We start from the raw sequence: 20,977 nt of genomic DNA, 5'->3' as shown, positions 1-20,977 counted from the left end.
AAATCATCTTTAAACTCCAGGATTAATTGTGGAGAACCCTGTGGTACTCCACAATTAATCCTGTGGTACTCCAGGATTAATTGTGGAGTACCACAGGGTTCAGTACCTGGGCCAATTCTCTTTACTATGTATATGCTTCCAATAGGTCAAATTATCAGGCAGCATAGGATAAATATTCACTGTTACGCTGATGATACTCAGCTTTACTTATCCATAAATCCTGATGAGCCCAACCAGTTAGACTATAAGCATGTCTTGAAGATATAAAAACTTGGATGACTTAAAATTTTTTGCTTCTAAATTCATACAAGACAGAAGTTGTCGTCTTTGGACCGGAGTCTTTAAAAAAGAAACTGCTTAGTCAATCACTTAACCTGGATGGCATTAAAGTGACCTCCGGTAATAAAGTAAAAAACCTTGGCGTTATTTTTGACCAGGACATGTCATTTGAATCCCATATTAAATAGGTTTCTAGGATTTCCTTCTTTCACCTCCGGAACATTGCCAAAATTAGAAATATCCTATCCAGGAGTGACGCTGAAAAACTAGTCCATGCATTTGTTACTTCAAGGCTGGACTATTGTAATTCTTTACTATCAGGATGTCCACAAAATACAGTTAAAAGCCTTCAGCTGATTCAGAATGCTGCAGCAAGAGTTCTGATGAAAATTAAAAAGAGAGATCATATTTCTCCTATTTTAGCTTCCCTTCATTGGCTCCCTGTTAAATCCAGAATAGAATTTAAATGTCTCCTCCTCACATATAAATCCCTTAATGATCTAGCTCCATCATACATCAAAGATCTGATTGTTCCATATGTTCCTAACAGAGCACTTTGTTCTCAGAATGCAGGTGTACTAGTGGTTCCTAGAGTCTCTAGAAGTAGAATGGGAGGTAGATCCTTTAGTTCCCAGGCTCCTCTCCTGTGGAACCAGCTCCCAGTTTTAGCCCGTGAGGCAGACACCCTGTCTACTTTTAAGGCTAGTCTTAAAACTTTCCTTTTTGGTAAAGCTTATAGTTCAAGTGGCTTAGTTTATCAGGGAGCCTTCCTCCCTCCCTGTTGGTTGGAATAAGGGGGAGTCAGGTTTAGCCTAAACCGGCTCAGTTATGGTTGAGGTGCAAACACACCCTCCATTTCTGCTACCTGTATGACCCCTTCTCTTTTCCAATGGTTATAATCAGTCTGACAGAGAGAGGTATCCCAATCCTTGTGGTTTTTAGTATAACAATGACCATCATTGGGACCCTTTGTAGGGTTCCTTGAGACGACATTGTTGTAAATAAGCGCCGTTTAACTAAATAATCTGAACTGAAACTATCTGTGTAGTAATGCTGCTATAGGCTGCTATAGGCTGCTAGATGACATAACGACCACTTTCACTCTCTTCGCTACATTCTCACACTACTCTCCAATTTTGCATTATTTCAGCTTTTAACCTTGTTCTCTCTATTCTCTTCCTAGAAGAGCCACCTGGCCTGGCTCTGTGTCTACCTGTGACACCTTTCTGGAGAGGGGAATCGTCCGAGCTTCTGCTGGCAACAACTTAATGCTCACCCTCTACCGATGATCCGCATAGCCCTGTCTTTTAGTGTTTAACCCTTTCTCTCTCTTAGACATGGCGACTGACTGAGCTTAACTGTAACAAACTCCATGTGCTCTCTTTCAGACTCTAACCTTGAAAACTGGCTCAGAGTTTATCTGTTCTTTCTTTCTAGGTGAAACGACTAAAGGAGCTACATCCATCAGCATTTACTTTTCCTTCCCATAGAAAGTACTCCTGGATCAGTGCTTCTGTGTTCTTTTTGTGTCTCTGCTCTGTTCTCTCAAACTTCCAGTCGGTCGTGGCAGATGGCCGCTCACACTGAGCCTGGTTCTACTGGAGGTTTCTTCCTGTTAAAAGGGAGTTTTTCCTCTCCGCTGTCGCTACATGCATGCTCAGTATGAGGGATTGCTGCAAAGTCAACGCCAGTGACTGTCCACTGTCTCTACATGCTCATCCGGGAGGAGGGAATGCTGCAAGTCACTGACTGGATGCAATCTGCTGGGTTTCCTTAGATAGAAAAACTTTTTATCCAATTTGAATAAGAAGCTAACTCTGACTGCACTGTTCAATGGTTAGGATTAATTGGAATGTATGTACCTGACTGTTGTGAAGTGCCTTGAGACAACATGTGTTGTGAATTGGCGCTATATAAATAAAACTAAATTGAAAGCTCCGAGGTTGCCATCAGCGGCGTCATCTTGCCATTTTATGCTACAATAAAAAGTGTGGTGATTAAAAAAAACCTTTGTGTTCAGGTCTGACCCTAAACAAAAAGGAAATTCTGTCTTTTTGAACAGTTCATTTGCTACATGTATTGGGGCTCCCCATCAGAGACCCCTGTCAGAAGGCCCATCTTCTCCTTGGAGGGAGACTGACAGTTGCATATCTAATAAAACAGCTAAAATAAATGAAATTTTCTTAAAAGTTCTGCATTCAGAAAGTGAGCCATCTTACAAATGTGAAATCTGTTGCTCGTTTGGATGTGGAAGACGGGGAGGCTCCAAAGCAGGTCACCAGAATCACAGATGAGAGTATCATCACTACCTGACTGAACCGGCACAATCTAAAACACCGAAACCACCTCGCCCATAGCAGGTTCACCCAGCTCCACAGGACTTGGGAGAAATTCCTCTTCTCAGATTTAATCACCATCACTTTAATAGGTTTTATTTTTAGCTTGATTATTTGTTTATTGGTACAAAACTTAAGCAGGATGAAGAGACATAATGGTTGGAAATCAGGAAAAGTTTAATCCAAGTATAATTCTGTCATAATTGTTCCTCAGTGTTTGTTTAATAAATGTAAAATTTATGCTTTCAAAGCCATAACTAAAGGAATTACGCATAAAAATGTTGATGTAACAACTCTCAGTTGTAAATGCATTGAAGAATCTTCCTTTAATTTTAAATCATATGTTTGGCAGCATTTTGGCAAATCAGAAGAAAAAAATGGAACAGTGTGAGGGAATGATATGAAATATCTGAAAGGACTGTCAGAATAGAACGTCTGGCAACATAAAGTTAACATCTGCTTTCTGTCCATGCTAAAGGGCTATTTCCCAGCATTTTAATCAGCCTGTACTGCAGTTAATTCTTTCTAGGTTAAAATCTCAAATATTCTGATCAGATTAAATTGATTAAATCTGAACTGGATATTTGTTCTTTGAAAGTGATGAAACCTTCATCCTATTTGTAAAAACCACAAAAGGTGGACTGGTAAATGTTTTTTTTTTTTTTTTTTATCATAAGGAAAACCCTAGAATTTGACAAACATAAAAAAAAACATAAAAAACTATTAAAAAAACGAATAAAAGAAGTATATGGACGAGTCAAACTTGGATTGGGTTGTCCTAGACTAGATATTCTTTAAACACAGTTTCTAATTTGAGATGTTTTGAAGACAAAAACTAAAGAAAAGATGGGCATTTATAGTTATCCATAGTGCTCTGGTTAAACATCTTTGCTCTGGCTCAAGGTCGGTTCACCCCTAGTTTGTTCTTACACATTGTCATTACATCCCTTCCTAATCCAGTTTCATTCCAGTAAACAAACCATTTCCTATCCAAGTGCATAAATCATTACATATTAGTTTGTTTTTCTTTTTAGTTCCTTTGTAAATCACAGAAAGAGTAATAAAAAGTTCAAATGTCGCATATCGTTTAACAGTATATAATTTTCTGAAAGTTTTGCATTACACACTATTTCCATGGATACAGTTGTGATCCATTATCGGGCCACCTCAATGAGAAAATAGGCCGGGATCAACTCTAAAATTCACTATATTGTCAAAAGTATTGGGTCACACCACCAAATAATTGAGTCCTGGTGTTCCAACCACTTCCATGGCTGCAGGTGTATAAAGGTTGGTGAGGAGAAACGTGACTGGGCTGCACAGAGTCCTGACCTCAACCTTCTTGAACACCTTTGGGATGAATGAGAGCGGAGGCAGCAGTTCTGGTTTTCTCATCTAACTATGAACACACTCCTAAACCTTGAGGAAGATGTTTAAACAATAGTTAAAGTTGCTGTTGCTGGCAACAATGGGTCCATCAACAAAGTGGACCTTATAAGATGTCATCAAAGTTCATGTACATGTAAAAGTGGACAGACAAATACTATTGGCAATACAATGCATCTATTTTAAAAAAACAAGTTTTTTTAGATGAAAACGAACACTATATTAGCAGGTCATTTTTTTTACTGTTTTTCTTTGCGTCACCTGAATGCCACCTCCCATTTAACCCAGTCAAAGCCAATCAGCTGCAGGCGACCTAAGCCTTAAAGAAGGAGCCGAAGGAGCCCAGCCCCTCCCCAGGGTCCGGGTTGGAGACACCCGAAAAGGAACCGACACAGAATTATGGTAGAGAAGATAGGTTAGAATAAGGAGCGGATACAGTTCTTACCGGGAAGCCGAAGATAAAATAAACTTTCCCACTCTCTAGGGATTTCCAAGCCCACTGAAAACCAGGTCAGAGCCGCTGCTTAGTCCCTCAGAGCCAGAACAAGAACCGCTCCGGACCTGGAGCTGTCCCTCTGCCCCGAAAAAAATTCAATTGTGTGTTTTTGTGAATACAGCCGAGCTGTGCTCTTCCACCTGACACAATAATCACTGTTGTGGGCGGTGCGAGCGGCGGTTGTTTCATCAGGAAGTGACGTAATCACGCAGTTCTTAAAGTGAACGTGCTTCAGGCGGAACCAAAACAAGAGACCCTCGAGCAGAATAACTGGGTTGTTGATTTATATGGTGCTGGAAGGATCAAGAGTGAAGCAACAACAGCCGTGAGGTCCTACAGAGTTTCAGCATGGTCTCTACGGTCCAGAACACCGACGTGAAGCAGGTACGGCTCACTTTGCCCTTTGAAGAATAAACGTGTCCGATCTCTGCGAGAGTATGGCAAAATGTTCATAAATTAACGCTCTCACCGGGATTTGTGTTTTGTTTTTAAACATTTCCTTCACGTTCAAACTCAGCAATACTGAATAAATGAATGCTAAATCAGCTGACGGCTTAGTTAGCTACTAAATAGTGAAGGAGCGAAAGAAACCACTGCACCCCCACCCCATTGCTCCACCATTTAGCTATAAAGGCATTGAAGGCTAATATGGCTAATAATATGTTGAAACACTATTTATTTTAGTATAGAATGATCCTTTATTTGTCAGTAGGAGGGTACAATTTCAGTTATCAGTTATTTGTATCAAAATCAAATTGACAGGCAAATTGCAAATGCAATGCAGGGTGGCACACTAAAGATAACCAATTATGATAACTTAAAATAACTGCACAACTGAATTAAAAGGTAAATGAACTTAACTTATATAGCACCTTTACAGTTATACCAACCACTCAAAGCGCTTTACACTGAAGCCACATTCACCTACTTTCACCTACATTCCCACATTCACCTACTCATGAAAAAGACTTTGTGTTGTCTAATGGGTTGGATGTACTTGCTTTGGAAATCTGTGGTATTCATTTATCAGATCACCCGTCTGTGGTATTTTAATATCAGGCTTCATTAATAATTGTGGGTCCTCTGCACACAGTGTGTGTCTTAATCCTTTAATCTCAGAGCACTTTTACACAATCTTTAAAAGACTCTGTTCTTTGGGACCTGCAGCTTTACTCTGAAATGAATGTTGTGGAGCTTTTAAAGTTATAACTTCACCTGCTCTGATACTCTGTTGCTCCTCTACAATGCCATGGTTAAATAAAACCCCTTACTCTCTCAGACATCAGTGCGGATGTGCCAAAGTGGAAAAAGGACAAACTTCAGGTATTTCTAGAAATATTAAGCAACTGTTTGTCAAAGTACCAAAGGGCTGTAAGGACTACTAAGACTGCTTTTCTGCCCGACCAACATAGTTCTAACCAACAGCCATAGACTTTAGGTTTTGCTTATTTTTATTTCATCATCTTCTAGACTGCCATCATTCAGTCTGTCCTGTCTTCGTCCATCTCAGTGTGGTTTGGCTCATCCACCAAACAGGACAGGTCTAGATTGCACAGAACAATCAGGGCTGCAGATAGAATCATCAAGGCTGACCTTCCCTCTATCCAGGACTTATACAGGTCTAGTGTGAGGAAAAGGACAGCTAACATCTCTGCAGACCCAACACACCCTGCACACAAACTGTTTAGGCTTTTACCATCAGGTGGACAGTTTATTCCCCCAGATTGTTTCTCTGATGAACGCCTGACAGTCAGAGTTCCAGAGCAATAGCATGCATACTTGGAGTGATCTCACATTATATTCCATTGTAAAGTCAATTGTGTATGTATGTACAAAGATATTCTTTATTATTTAGAGCTAAGTGTACCAGAGTCAAATTCCTTGCTTGTCTGTACAAACTTGGCAATAAAGCTGATTCTGATTTCAATTGTAAATCTGTGTTACTCATCATTCTGGGGCTTTCTTTTCTCTGTGTGAAAAGTTTCTACAATTCTTTATTGAAATTCTTTATTTCTGCTCTGAGTCTCATCATCTTATCAGGATAAAGTTCCCTCATCATCTCCCTCTTGCTCAGCTGTTCTTCAGCAATTTAAGCCTGTGATGTTCTCTGCTTTAAAGCTGTATGCCCCTCGCCTGTTTAAATGTTTTTGGTCAATGTGTCCTTGCTTACTAAGTCTCTATCAAGTCTCTATCTAAGCATGCTGTTGTGCAGCCTCTTTTGAAAAAGAACCTCAAACCAACTGTTCTCTCCTACTATAGGCCTGTATCTAAACTACCTTTTCACTCCAGAGTTTTAAAGTAAGTGGTTTTTAAACAACTCCAACATTTTTAGAAACCAATGACATTAGTGGGGAGTTTCAGACAGAGACAGAGAGCTTTCGGGAGTTTTTAACAACATTTAACAACAGTCTTTTGAGGGGTTTGGACTTCTTAGCAGCCTTTGATACCATAGATCACAATATTCTCTTATTCTGATTGGAACATGTTGTTGGTATTAAAGGTACAGCTCTGTCCAGGTTCTAGTTCTACTTCACGTGCCGGAGATTTTCTGTCAATCTAGGGGATTATTCTTCAGCAGCGCATCTCCATTTTAGGGGTCCATATTGGGACCATTGCTGTTTGTTGTGTACATGTTGCTGCTCTTTAGTAATTCTTCCTCATTGAGACTCCATTACACCTACACCAGAAAGAGAAGATGTTAAACTATACTCCAGGTTCTAAATTATTTTGATATGTCAAGTAAAACCTAAGTTATACATGTGTCCCTAAGAGAAAGGCAGATTGAAATGCAGAAGTGTGAATACTGCCTCCTGGTGTACAAAACTGAATGACACACCCTGTGTGGCTGACAAAAGGAGTGCCACTCTTGTCTTGAAGTGGAAATAATTTGTGGTGTCTTGCTGTGACTGCTGTCACAACCTGGCTTGTGGGATCATAACAAAAACGAAACAGGAGACACACAAATAACAGCAGTGATTTAAATGAGTAAATGTGCAGATGTTGTATTGTGTAAAATGAGCAAAGTCAAGCAAAACATAACCAAAGCAAACCAAAACTAACCCAAACCAAACACCTGGACTGTCTGCCATGGGGAGAGCAAGGACAGCCACAGGTATGAGGAGCAGGCAGATTTAAATGGATAGGGAATATTGGGCCCCAGTGTTCCCAGTCATATGAAGGCAGGCATGGACAGAGAGGTTAAAGGTCAGTCCACAACTTGACAGGAGGAGCTTGATCTGAAGGCAGCTTGGACCAAGGTCAACTAGAACACACTTTGTTATATAACTACAGTATAACAGATGTAATCTTGAAGCCTTCTGCTATAGATGGCACATGTACAGAGCCATCTTAGGTTTCTTAGGAAACATCTAACTGACTCAAAAGGCTCCAGAGAAATTTCTGAGATCAGATTAGATCAAAATCCAGCTCTCTGTCATCAACTTGACCCCCTTTGTTTACAGGAAGAGAATTGCTGAAAATGACCCAAAGAACACCATGCATGAAGGTGACAGTTTTCTACCAACTTCCCTCAGGTAGACCACTAAACATGGGTCGGACTGGGACCTCTTATAATTACTCAACTCAAGACACACCACAAGAAAACAACGTAGTGTCTAACGAAGATGGTACTAATGTCACAGGGTGACCTAGCCAGTCTCCAAATCTCTGTTTATAAATAACTTTAAGATGAAACTGAAGCTTTGAGTTCCCAAGCAGCCTTAAGGAAAGCTAAAGGATTTAGAAATGTTCTCCTAGAAGCAGTGATCCCAAACTTTACCTGAGATGTGCATAAACCTGGTGACCAACTAAAGGGAATATCTTAATGCTGTGTTTGCCAGGGATTCACAGACTAAAAGTAGCATCACAGACTTCTTAACACAGAGATAAGTTAAACTTTATCATCCCCTAGGGGGAAATGAAATAGTTTTAGCAGCAGGATGGGTTAAAGGTGCACATCTAGTAAAGTAATATTAGAGAGAATAAATAAAAAATTAAAACAAAATTATTAATAAAGAGTGAACAAAATTACAATTACAATATAGAACAGAATTATTTAAATATTAACAGACTGTAGAATGGTTTAAAAAAAAGCATTTTTTTTCTAAATCATGTTTTGCTTAGTTATGAAATACCAGTTTCATTCTATAACATGCATTAAATTTGCATTAAATTTGATATAATGCTTTCTATCTGGATTTTTCATTAATATTGTGTCTCTTCACACTAAAATAAAACTACCATAAATTAGGAACTTTTCCTTTGTAATGAAGCAAACAAATCCAGCTTGTATTTTGAGTCTGACTTTACGGTTCTGTTTTTGTTCCCTGCAGAAAGATGTGGGCCAGGCAGTGGTTGTCGCGGTGTCCTTTGCTGCAGTTTTTGAAGCAGAACCTGGGGATGCCAGAAGTGGTTACAGGTTAGGTGTGGCTCTTCCATTGCTGCAGGTGAGAGGTCATTAACTCTCTCATTTAATCATGCTAACTATAATTGTTTCAGTAGTTTTCCTCTGAGGGAGTTACGACTGGTGTGAGTTCAGAATAAACTTTATACTTCTATTTTGACTCAATCTATCATATACAAGCCTACTGACCTGAATAAGCATTTAAGCATGACATCTGGATTTATGTTCACATGGAAAAAAGTCCCCTACACAGTTTTATTCTCTTCTCAATAACTTTGCTAAATGTTGCAGGGATTTCTTTTTAAGACCAAATTATGTAATTTAGTTTAGTTTCCATAGACTCATCCTGGGTCATTTGGGACCTTTTTTAATGATTCGTTTGAACTACAAACAAATTATTAAACACAGTAATAGGTTGCCCAAGTGTGACATTTTAGATTTCCTATATTCTACACAGAAACAAAACTATAGTACAGACTCAGATATATGCAGTGCATATGGAAAGTATTTATACCCTGCACTTTTTCCACATTTTGTTACTTCTTTTTAAACTGACCTAAGAGCAGTTCTCTACTAAGAACTCTACTCAAATAGTCTATGATGACAAACTGATGGCATGATTTCTGACATACTTTTAAATGTACTAAAATGTAAACATATAAAAATAATAGTTATGAAAGTATTCACAGCCATGGCTTGATATTTTTTGTTGAAGCACGTTTAGCAGCAATCACAGCCTTCTTGCGAATGTCTAAAAGCTTGGCTCACCTGCTTTGGGGTATTTTTTTTTTTTTTTTACCATTTTTCTCTGCAGATCCTCTCAAGCTCAGTCAGGTTGGATGGGCAGCGTCTCTAGCCGAGAAAGGGCGATAGTTATTGTATATTTCAAAAAGAGTCGAGTTTTTCAAGATCCTGGTACGGCATCAGTCCATTAATCCTGGAAATGTTCTTCAGATGATAGAAGACGGACTTAGTGATTGTTTTTATGTGCCTCTGAAGGTTGAGGTCTGAGTCCGTTACTACACAAAGATTTCTGGCCTGATCTGTGGTTTCTAGCTGCAGTCACTGAAGCTGTGTGCTGACTCTTGATCGCTCATCCTTTGGTCCAAAAATAATGACTTCAGAATTCTTTTTATTCAACTGAAGAAAATTATGAGACAAACACGTATTGATTTGTTCTATGCATCTAGCCATGGCTAGAATAGGTTCATAGTCACCTGGTGACACTGTAACGTAGTGCTGTGTATCATCTGCGTAGTTATGGTAACTTATCTTGTTTATGATATGAGCTAGGGAGAGCATGTTTATGAAACCAAAGTAAATGTATGTAAAAAAGTTATTAAAGTATTTTTGTTGAGACAAGAACATTTGGCTTTAACCGAATAAAATAGGAACTGAATTTGTTAGAAATTCTAAGTAATTTAACACTTTATCACCCAAGCTTAAAAATATCTGCCTGGCATGTCTTTCTAATTTTACTATAAAATGGGCAGAAAAGGTCCTGTTAGTAAGTGCTTTGGTTCATTCTTCCAGAAGACCTAAATATCAAAATCTGGTACGATTTTACAATATACTGTATATTAAAACAGTGTACTAAAACTTTGAAACAAAGAAAAATGATACTTTATTTTACTGCTTTAGTGAAAATAAAACATTGTAGTTGAACATAAAAAAACTTTTGTACCATAAATTAAAAAATTAGACTGCTGATGCTCAACAAAGAGCTTAAAAAAAGCATGTGCTACAAAATCAGTAAACTTTATCGACAACTTCAGTATTTTCTGGAAAAGAAGGCATCTTATCAAGAAAGATGAATTTTATCTTAAGTCTGGAGTAAAACTCCTCACTTCCTACATTTTTTTTATTCTGTGAACCACACGACGGCAGCCTCCACTATGCAAAGGGGAGGGCAAGAGAACACACACCTAATAAGACCAATCTCTGAAGGACAACCGCAGCCTGCTAAGATAAGGCTGAACTATGGAGAAAAATGACCCAGAGAGAGACCTCTACATCATTGCAACCAGTAGAATCTCCTCTGACTCTAACAAGATGAGTGGACCCCCCCGACCCTGCCCACATCTCCTGACTCAGGGCAGACAGTTTTATGTTGACTGGCACAATGACTAGACGAAGGCAAGCAGCAGCTTACCGTTTCCATTGATGAACCTATTTTGGGGGACTAAAGATTGGACGGGCCGGTGGACGGGAACCTGTGCAGACAGGAATTGTGAGGGAATCACCACTATGTTGTCAGTTCAAGATCTGCAAGACCATGGCAGATGACATAAAATAGGCAGAAAAAGGTCCTGTTAGTACCTAACAAGTAGATTTAATCAGGACTGTCTGGTCTTGAAAACCTGTTCAGCTGTGTTATACAGATGGACCCTGTCCTGACTCCTGCAGAGTTTCATCAGGCTCTAAAGCTAATATCAGTCGGGCAGATTCTTCTGAGTTTTTAGGGGGAAAAAAAACTTTAGTTACTTGTTCATCAGTTATTATATATAATTATTGATTAAACAGTTATTCTGTTGATATCATTTAACATGTAGTGTGTCAAAAGATGTATTACAATCAGTTGGCAAAGAAACAACCTTGCAGCAAAACACATTCTAACCAAAACTTGCTAACCAGCTGTGCTTAATTAAAGCTGGTGACCAAATTATTAGTTATTACAGAGTTCTGTTATTAAGAAACAGCTCTAAAAATGTCCTCAAAAGCATTAAAAGTCGCCATTAACTGGAAACACTCAAGTAAATGTTACTGGCAGGGCTATTTTGTGTTGATTTTTTTTTTAACAACTGTACTCGGGTGGGTTTTAAAATAATGTAACAAAATGTGGAAAAAGTGAAGACTGTGACTTGCTTTTTGTAGTCATACACACAGCTGGATACTTATTTAAACTGGTTGGTTTCCTGGCACACACCTTACTTTTAAGAAGAATCTACAAATCTTCAGTGGAACTGAGGTGGAGGCTTTGAGAAGTTGAGAAGGCAGCTCCAGAAGCTTTAATGTTATGCTGCTTAGAACGATCCAAAACCAGATTTGATGTCTTTTTGGGATCATTGTCTTGTTTGAACACCCAGTTGTATCCAAGTATCAACCATCTAGCTGTTAAATTGAGCTGTAATTGAAACAAATATTAGATGGTAGTTCCTCTTTGTGAGGTGCACTGGTACCACAGCCCTGCTGAATGATGCTACCACCTCACTGATTTACATTTAGTTTTCTTTTTCAAAGTTTTTCTCAAAGCCAGTTTAAGTTCTCCAAACATTATTCTTGTCCATGATATTGTAAAACACACTTCACTGTTGACAATGATACTGGTGTTCCAGTAGTTTCTGGTTTCCATGCCTGGTGGTTACTGATGTGTTCCTGAACACCATAACAAATTTCCTTCCATCTATGGGGGGAAATTTATGTCTCCTTCCAGGCCTTGTAAAGTGGTACTTGCAATATGAGTTGTAAGTTCAACAAATATGGTCCAACAAATTATTTTTATGCTGAGAAAGAGAAATAGAATGAGAATCACTAACAAGAAGTTATTATGCTTTGACCTTGTCTTGTTAGGAGACAACCTAGAACCTTCAGCACCACCTTGGGTGAACATATGTATATATACTAGAGCCTGTATGTATAATCCTAACTCAAATCCTGATCAAATCTGTGTAACAAGTTGCTGTTTTAAAAAAAATCGAGTTGTTTGTTGCATCCATAATAGGTGCACGTAAACTTCTGACTGGCGCTGTAGGTGTGGATTTATTTCCTTTGTACAGACTGATGTAACATGACCTCAGAGCTACAGTGCCATGAAAAAGTATTTAACCCCCTTACAGATTTATTTTAGTCTTGCTTTTTCGTTACTCTAAAATGTTTCAGATTATCAAACAAAGTCTAATATCAGACCAAGATCACCTGAGTAAATACAATGAGCTGTTTTGGAATGTTTTTCATGCATTAGGGGAAGAAAGTTAACCAACGAACCTACCTCTTTGTGAAAATATTAGTGTTCTGGTTCAGTGTTACTAGCCAAAAACAGACCTAATCACTGACAGACCTGGAGAATTAAGAAACTACTAAAATAGAACTTGCCTGACACCATGAAGTAGGCAAAAATATCTCAATAAGCACCACATCGTGTTCAGAGCTAAAGAGATTCAAGAACAGATAAAATCAAAGTCCTTGACATCTATCAGCCTGGAAAAGGTTACAGAGTCATTTGTAAAGCTTTGGGACTCCAGAGAACCACGGTGCGAACCAGTATCCAAAAGTTGAGAAAACATGGAACAGCGCAGGACCTTTCCAGGGGGGGCCAACATACCAAAACTAGTCCAAGAGGTTGTCAACGACTCACCCAGGAGGTTATAAAATAACCCAGGACAATCTAAAGCTCGGCTGGCCTCGCTGCCTCAGTTAAGGTCAGAGCTAATGATTCAACAATATGAAAGCGAGACCGGGCATAAATGGCCTCCAAGGTCAGAACTACTGCTGACCCAAAATAACACAAAGGCCCATCTCACATTTACCAAAACCATGTTGATGATCCCGGATTCATTTTAGAAAATGTTCTGTGGACGAGACAAAAGCGGAACCTTTTGGAAGGTGTGTTACTAACACAGCATTTCAGAAACAGACCATCATACTGGCAGTCAAACATGGTGGCGGTAGTGTGAGGGTATGGGGCTGCTTGCTTCTTCAGGACCTTGACAACCACTAGTTTGTACCCAAAAAAAAAACAAAAGAAATCTGTTAGGGAGCATATACATTTTTTACAGCAGTGTACACATGAAATAAAAATACTGACAGACTGAGACAATATTTGGTTTTCCTCAGGTTCTGCAGAAGGTAAACGAGCGTCTTCTAGAAGAGAATCCCGCTGAGCATCAGCTGTTTGACATCATCTTGATCACGACTGACAGCTGGCAGCAGCAGCAGAGCTTCAGCATCATTAACAGCACCAGACGTCATGGTAGTCTAACCTCGGCCTCCTGGTGATGGAGTACTCTCTTCATCTACACGGCAACCCTTCACTGACTTCATGTTATCATGTTTTTGTTGCTCTGTTGTAGGCCTAGAAGTCAGCAGGTTTTGCTTTTCCAAAGAGGAGGACTTCATCGAGAGTTTAATGCAAAATAATGTTCAGCTCTTCTTAACAACCGATGGAAATGAAGCATTGCAGGCAACACAGCAGGGTCAGGGAGTTTCTTGTTTGGCATTTTGTTATAACGTTTTACTTGTTAAGACATTTCCAAAAGCCATTTTGGAACTGTAGAGTGCACCTCCAATCACCTCTCATCTGTAACATCTGTAACAGCTGTTATAACACTGAACTTTAGAACTTTCTGGTAATCCATTTGTCAGTGTAATCAGGAGCCTGAACGTGCTGTTATCATCTTGCTTATGATTGGTCCAGGTGTTCCCTCAGCACTGCTGGATAAGAACTTGGCTTCCTGTCCATCAGAACAGCTCAGAGTGTTATTCTGTGAGGACGCCATCATCCAGCCCCATGCAGGTTCAACAGCAGCAAGCAAAAAATCTGCTCAGGTGCGAACATCAACAAGTATCTTTTCCCACGCCTTGAATAATTACTGAAACCCGATTAACTTTTTCATATTTCCATATTATAACCACAAAAGTCTATGCATTTAATGCTGTCTGACAAACCTCTGATGCCTTCACACATCAGCTGTGAAAGCACTGTTTCTTTAGGGGTATTAGAGTAATTGTAACTCATTTTAAATTTAAATCGGTTTTTATTTGTTAACGTTTTTGAAAATCGTGTTTTGTTTTCCTTACACTGAAATTACTTTCCGTTTTGTATTGGTCTGTCTCATAAAATCCCAGTAGTTTGTGGTTGTAATGTGAGAAAATGTGAAAAAGTTCAAAGGGGTGTGAGTAGGCACTGTACAGTGGTTGGATAATGAAACTGAAACACCTGTCATTTTAGTGTGGGAGGTTTCATGGCTAAATTGGACCAGAGTTTAAAGAGGTAGAGAATGAGAGTAGACAGTTGGTAGTGTTGCCAGTAGTGCTTATCTTATATTATTTAAATGTATTTGGACATATTTGCACATCCTGAACACTGTACCAGGTTTTTAAAACATGTTTGCATATCCTTGTTAATGATTTTCACGTGCAGTTGTTCAAACATAAAAATGTTACACTACATTAAAGGAAATGCTTATTTTATTTAAAGATTATCTTTAAAAGTGGTGGTAGGTACTTATTGCAGTTGTAATACATACTTGGCCTGCGTGTTATTAGTTTTGCATGTTGACATATTTGGACTGGCGCACATTTTACTTGATCATCTATCCTTTTCCACATCATGTCCCATAATGTCTAAGAGAATTGAGTTTTTTTTAAATCCAGTTAATAATGCTTATTTTAATTTGTTCTTCCAGTTTGTATTAATATATATATATATATATATATATATATGCACATACATACAGGGATTGGACAATGAAACTGAAACACCTGTCATTTAGTAAGAGCAAAGTTTTGCTCAAAATATTGAAATGCACACAACATTATGGGTGACATACCAGAGTTCAAAAGACGACAAATTGTTGGTGCACGTCTTGCTGGTGCATCTGTGACCAAGACAGCAAGTCTTTGTGATGTATCAAGAGCCACGGTATCCAGGGTAATGTCAGCATACCACCAAGCAGGACGAACCACATCCAACAGGATTAACTGTGGACGCAAGAGGAAGCTGTCTGAAAGGGATGTTCAGGTGCTAACCCGGATTGTATCCAAAAAACATAAAACCACGGCTGCCCAGATCACGGCAGAATTAAATGTGCACCTCAACTCTCCTGTTTCCACCAGAACTGTCCGTCGGGACCTCCACAGGGTCAATATACACGGCCGGGCTGCTATAGCCAAACCTTTGGTCACTCGTGCCAATGCCAAACATCAGTTTCAATGGTGCAAGGAGCGCAAATCTTGGGCTGTGGACAATGTGAAACATGTATTGTTCTCTGATGAGTCCACCTTTACTGTTTTCCCCACATCCAGGAGAGTTACGGTGTGGAGAAGTCCCAAAGAAGCGTACCACCCAGACTGTTGCATGCCCAGAGTGAAGCATGCGGGTGGATCAGTGATGGTTTGGGCTGCCATATCATGGTATTCCCTTGGCCCAATACTTGTGCTAGATGGGCGAGTCACTGCCAAGGACTACCGAACCATTCTTGAGAACCATGTGCATCCAATGGTTCAAACATTGTATCCTGAAGGCGGTGCCGTGTATCAGGATGACAATGCACCAATACACACAGCAAGACTGGTGAAAGATTGGTTTGATGAACATGAAAGTGAAGCTGAACATCTCCCATGGCCTGCACAGTCACCAGATCTAAATATTATTGAGTCACTTTGGGGTGTTTTGGAGGAGCGAGTCAGGAAACGTTTTCCTCCACCAGTATCACGTAGTGACCTGGCCACTATCCTGCAAGAAGAATGGCTTAAAATCCCTCTGACCACTGTGCAGGACTTGTATATGTCATTCCCAAGACGAATTGACGCTGTATTGGCCGCAAAAGGAGGCCCTACACCATACTAATAAATTATTGTGGTCTAAAACCAGGTGTTTCAGTTTCATTGTCCAACCCCTGTAAGTTATCTTTAGTAGGTCTACACTGATAACTGAGATTTAAACAATATTTGATTTTTTCTTTTGTCTCAGCAGAGCTTTTTAGCTCAACTAGGCCAGATTCGGCAGAAGTTTGGTATGTTCAACAGCCCTGTCTGCTTCACTCTGGTTACATCACGTGGTGGCAAAGACAGCTGCTGTAGCACCCTAAAGTCACTGCGGGCCCTCGGCGTAAGCGTGGACGAAGCATACTGCCTGGGTGGGGCCCCACGTGGCCCCTTCCTGTCACTACTTCGACCTCACTTACTGCTCAGCGATGGATTCACTCAGCTGGACGGTTGACTGCTTCAGCATTTGGACCTTACAAAAACTGAAGATGCCATAATCCTTACCAGCTCTGTGTGTTTTGCAGGAACTTTTTGTGAATACCACTTAATTCAATATGAGACAGTCAGTGAAACACAGAAGGGTATACAAATACAAAGCAGCTTCAACACAGCTGAACATTCTTTGTGCAGTGTTACTTGGCAAAACCTAAAGCTCCACTCAGGTTTTCCAAGAGGTGGTTGTGATGCTACAATGTCAACTCAGAATTTCAGTTTTAGACTCTGCATAAAATACTAATTACTGCAAAAATGTTTAATGACTTCACTTCATTCAGTGAAACAGCTGGTGTGTCTGTTTGTGGTCTAAGAAAGCTGTTGCAGATAGTTACAGGAAGCTCTTAAACTTCACACTTGATTGGTTTAAATGAAATGAGAAAGGTTTGTTTTGTTATCATATACAAATGCAGAATAATGAGCTACATCCAACAGCAGCGGTTTAACCAACTGCTTGGTAAATTAAATCGAGTTTCTAAGGATATTTATCACATTCAATCTAATATTGCTGTAGGCAAATTTCCTTATTGTTATCCTCACGGGATAATTGCCCAAGTCATTTATAATATGGGAATTATGCTATGAGGATAACATTAGAATGAAATTTACAACTAATTTCATACATGATGTGTGATCTTTATGGAAGTTGGCAGAAATTCACCACATATACATTTTCTAACTACAAGTCTGGTTCTTACAAAAAGGTTGTTAAAATGTAAGAAAAAATGTGTTAAAATGTTGTTTAATGTTCTAATGTAAATAAACTGGGGCCTGTTTCAATAACCAATAACTTAATTTATCCTTCATTTTGTTTTATTAAAGCAATCACACTTCAGTTACCATGGTGACTTAGTCTGGGGAGTTAGCCTGGTCAGGAGCACGCTAACAGCCAGGTTTAGTTAATCCTGGACGGTGTAGGGCAGTGGTCTTCGTCTTCAGTCCTCCAGAGCCGGTGTTGTGAATGTTTTAGGTTTGTTCCTGCTCCACCACATCTGATTCTAATGGCTGATTCACCTCCTCAGTATGCCATCAAGGTCTGCAGAGGCTTACTAATTAAACATTCATTATGTTCAGTTCAGTTCAGTTAAACCAGGACCAACAGCCCCTGAAGCCTGACTTTGGACCAGTCGGTCTGTTTAGAAATTACTTTTTAGAGTTTTCTAAAATGCTTCATTTTTATTCAATCTGATGTATAATTTACTGTGTTTGTATCTAGCGTTAAAGTATGGCTGTATACCCAAGTCCACAAACTACAGATTTGACCTGTAATAATAAATTTGTTGAGATGTAATAAATTCAATATATATTGAAAAAATTTGTTTCACGTTACAATTATTCACCTACTTTAGATGCAGGAGGGATGTCTGGACTTGTTCCCTCCTGGACCTGTTGCCCCCACAACCTAAACTCTGATATGCAGAAGATGTTGGATGGATATATGCACAATGAATGAAGATGCATTCATGCTGAGAGGAGTTTCTGAGATAAAGGAATCACAGTACATCTATGTTTTCTGAAGTTCCCTGTGGACTCTAGGTTAAAAGCAAATCTGATTTAGAGCTGTGAACTAGTGATTGCCACCCTTAAATCTGATTATTGTCCATGCCAGAAATAATACACTGTGAAATAATGCATAAGCCTGAATATATTAATGCATTTAATCGCCGTAGAAAGTTGGCATCGTTGTTTAAGCAGTGTGTCAGTGAAGAGACTTGAAATAAATCAATAAAGGTAGGCCATTTAATTGAGACATTAAAAATAAGGGGTCGCACAGTGGCACAGTTGGTAGCACTGTTGCCATGCAGCAAGAAGGTCCTGGGTTTGACTCCCGGCCGTGAGTCTTTCTGCATGGAGTTTGCATGTTCTCCCCGTGTGCGTGGGTTCTCTCCGGGTACTCCGGCTTCCTGCCACAGTCTAAAGACATGCCTGTTAGGTTAATTGGTCACTCTAAATTGACCTTAGGTGTATGAATGAGTGTGTGCATGGTTGTTTGTGTGTTGCCCTGCGATGGACTGGCGACCCGTCCAGGGTGTACCCCGCTTCCCACCCATAAACTGCTGGAGATAGGCACCAACCTCCCAGCGACCCACTATGAAAGAAGCGGTATAGAAGATGACTGACTGACATTAAAAATAAAAATGAAATATTACACATTCACAGAACATTCTAAGCAACAATAGGCTCTGGCTTTGAAATGTATTACTCAAAAATGGATAATGCTATGATTTATAAACTTTAGCATGGGAACATTTTGAAAATCAGGTTAAATCAGTGTTTCAGTTTTAGGGTTTAAATGTTAAAAGAATACCCAGGACTATAAAACATAATTTCAAACAACTGATTAAAAATTTGAGCATTTGTCACCCTTGTTTAATTTCTGGCTAAACTGCACTGCAGTGCAGTTTTTTTTTGTTATAATGTTTGGGTATACCATATGCCATCATAAAATAATTGTCTGCATTTAACCTGAGCAGAGAAATTCTTAAATATATCTGGGATCAAATTAAACTTAACAAAAGAGAATTATAACAGAAACTTTCAGACATATATTTGCTGTTATTACAGAGTTTAAGCATTCCAGCATTCCAGCATTCCAAAGCTTTCTGCGATGCTAGATGGAGTCTGTAGAGCGATCAACACTCAGACTGAATTGTTAAGAGAGCAGAATCATAAGCTGGACATGATTCTTGAACAGAATCACAGCCTGGCAGCGGTTGGACTCTGAGGTTAAAGGATATAATCTTGGAGAAGTTGTACGCTCCAGATCTGCGGAAAATACCAGAAATTTGGCTATTTGGGTTCGCAGTTGAGACATACCTGTAAAACTCTTAAGGTAGTTGGAAATTCACTACTGCCTGAACCACAACATTTATTGTTTTTCTAAATCTGGCGCCCCAATGTGGCCTTGGCAACTTCTGCTAACTGGCCATCAAAAAAATATCTCCTGGATGTTATATAAACACGACGCTCTTCCCCAGCACTCCCCTACCAGCTGTGTGCTGATAAGATTATGCGACCGATTGATAAAACTTCCACCTCTCTTCTCAAGGACAATGGTGCTTCTATCAGTGTTGACAGTCTAATTCTTGAAAACACACTCAGATTTACATTCACACCCTCAAGATTCCACCGTACACTTGCTGAATCTTTACTTATGTGTGTGTTGCTTACCCCTGCTGAGGTTTTTTTGTACTATTTCAGACTCTATTCTTAGCAGAATAGAGTCTGAAATATGATTTTATTTCCCTCCTATCTTACTTTACCTAAATGTGTGATTTCATTACTTTTGATAGATTTTACCAGCGAAAACCAAACATTATTAATAACTTGGACTTTAGCTGCTCTTACACCAATGACCCAGCTTTCTAAATTAGATTACTTAGTTCAACTTCAGCACCAGTAAAATCAATATATTATTAGCACCTGAAAATGTGGATTAAAGCTGTTTTGTACCAGTGACTCAGCTTCACTAGTTAGAATTCAGTGGAATGATGAGACTTCTCAGCACAAGATGCTTTCCCCTACATAGAGGACTTAATGATATAATTACCTCTTTAGAAAGATTGGTTTAGAACAAGCTCTTACCAGTAAAACCCAAAAGGATTATTAATGTTATCTGTATCATTGTAATGTTGGCCAGAGATTTTTAGATTTCTCAGAAGGATTCATAGATTTTTAGATTCCTTAGCATTTGATTTGTTTTTCTGTGTTCTTTGTGATTGTATTGTAATTGTATGTACAGCGCTTTGAGTGTCTTGTTACTGAAAAGCGCTATATAAATAAACTTACCTTACCTTACCTTTTCTTTCCATTTCTAAAAGATTTCTAAGTATCCGCCAACTACCTCTGGAAACGTTTTGCAGTTACACGGACCAAGTAACAGCTATATAGTTTTGGACTTTTGTTGTCTGTACTCTAACATCTATGGTGAGGAGGCAAGATGGCGGATTGAGAAGAAGTCCTTCATAAAGCGTGTGTGTAACAGACCTCTAGTTTATGTTGACTGATTTTTTTACACTTTCAAAGCTTAAGTTTCACTAATGTCCAAGGAACAAGAAAAACAAGACACAAACTCCAAAAGAAGACACAAAGACAGCAAAA

General features: G+C 39.2%; 2 protein-coding genes across 5 annotated transcripts in view; one reads left to right on the top strand and one right to left on the bottom strand.

Moving 5' to 3' along the window:
* Nucleotides 1-4,582, bottom strand: part of LOC124883948 (GRAM domain-containing protein 4-like) — a 69,963-nt gene extending 65,381 nt beyond the window's left edge. For both annotated transcript variants that reach the window (XM_047391451.1, XM_047391459.1), the window contains exon 1: nucleotides 4,447-4,582. The gene's annotated coding sequence lies outside the window, so the exon portion shown is untranslated. The remainder of the gene's footprint in view (nucleotides 1-4,446) is intronic.
* A 128-nt stretch (nucleotides 4,583-4,710) lies between these two features.
* Nucleotides 4,711-18,191, top strand: LOC124883959 (cytosolic 5'-nucleotidase 1B). 3 transcript variants are annotated; one of them, XM_047391491.1, is made up of 7 exons: nucleotides 4,745-4,881; nucleotides 7,959-8,002; nucleotides 8,829-8,942; nucleotides 13,733-13,868; nucleotides 13,969-14,091; nucleotides 14,313-14,443; nucleotides 16,590-18,191. In XM_047391491.1, exons 2-7 carry the CDS (start codon nucleotides 7,976-7,978, stop codon nucleotides 16,836-16,838), a joined length of 780 nt encoding a protein of 259 aa, XP_047247447.1. In that variant the 5' UTR covers nucleotides 4,745-4,881; nucleotides 7,959-7,975; the 3' UTR covers nucleotides 16,839-18,191. The 3 variants fall into 3 exon arrangements, with proteins under 3 accessions (XP_047247438.1, XP_047247428.1, XP_047247447.1); XM_047391482.1 differs by lacking the exon at nucleotides 7,959-8,002 and having other exon boundaries at nucleotides 4,711-4,881; nucleotides 16,593-18,191; XM_047391472.1 differs by lacking the exon at nucleotides 7,959-8,002 and having other exon boundaries at nucleotides 4,711-4,881.
* The last annotated feature ends 2,786 nt before the right edge of the window (nucleotides 18,192-20,977 follow it).

The sequence above is a fragment of the Girardinichthys multiradiatus genome, chromosome 2, assembly GCF_021462225.1.
Source record: "Girardinichthys multiradiatus isolate DD_20200921_A chromosome 2, DD_fGirMul_XY1, whole genome shotgun sequence".
NCBI classification, from domain to species: Eukaryota; Metazoa; Chordata; class Actinopteri; order Cyprinodontiformes; family Goodeidae; genus Girardinichthys; species Girardinichthys multiradiatus.
The sequence above is the reverse complement of the archived record's forward strand: the minus strand, read 5'-3'. Positions and strand labels throughout refer to the sequence as shown.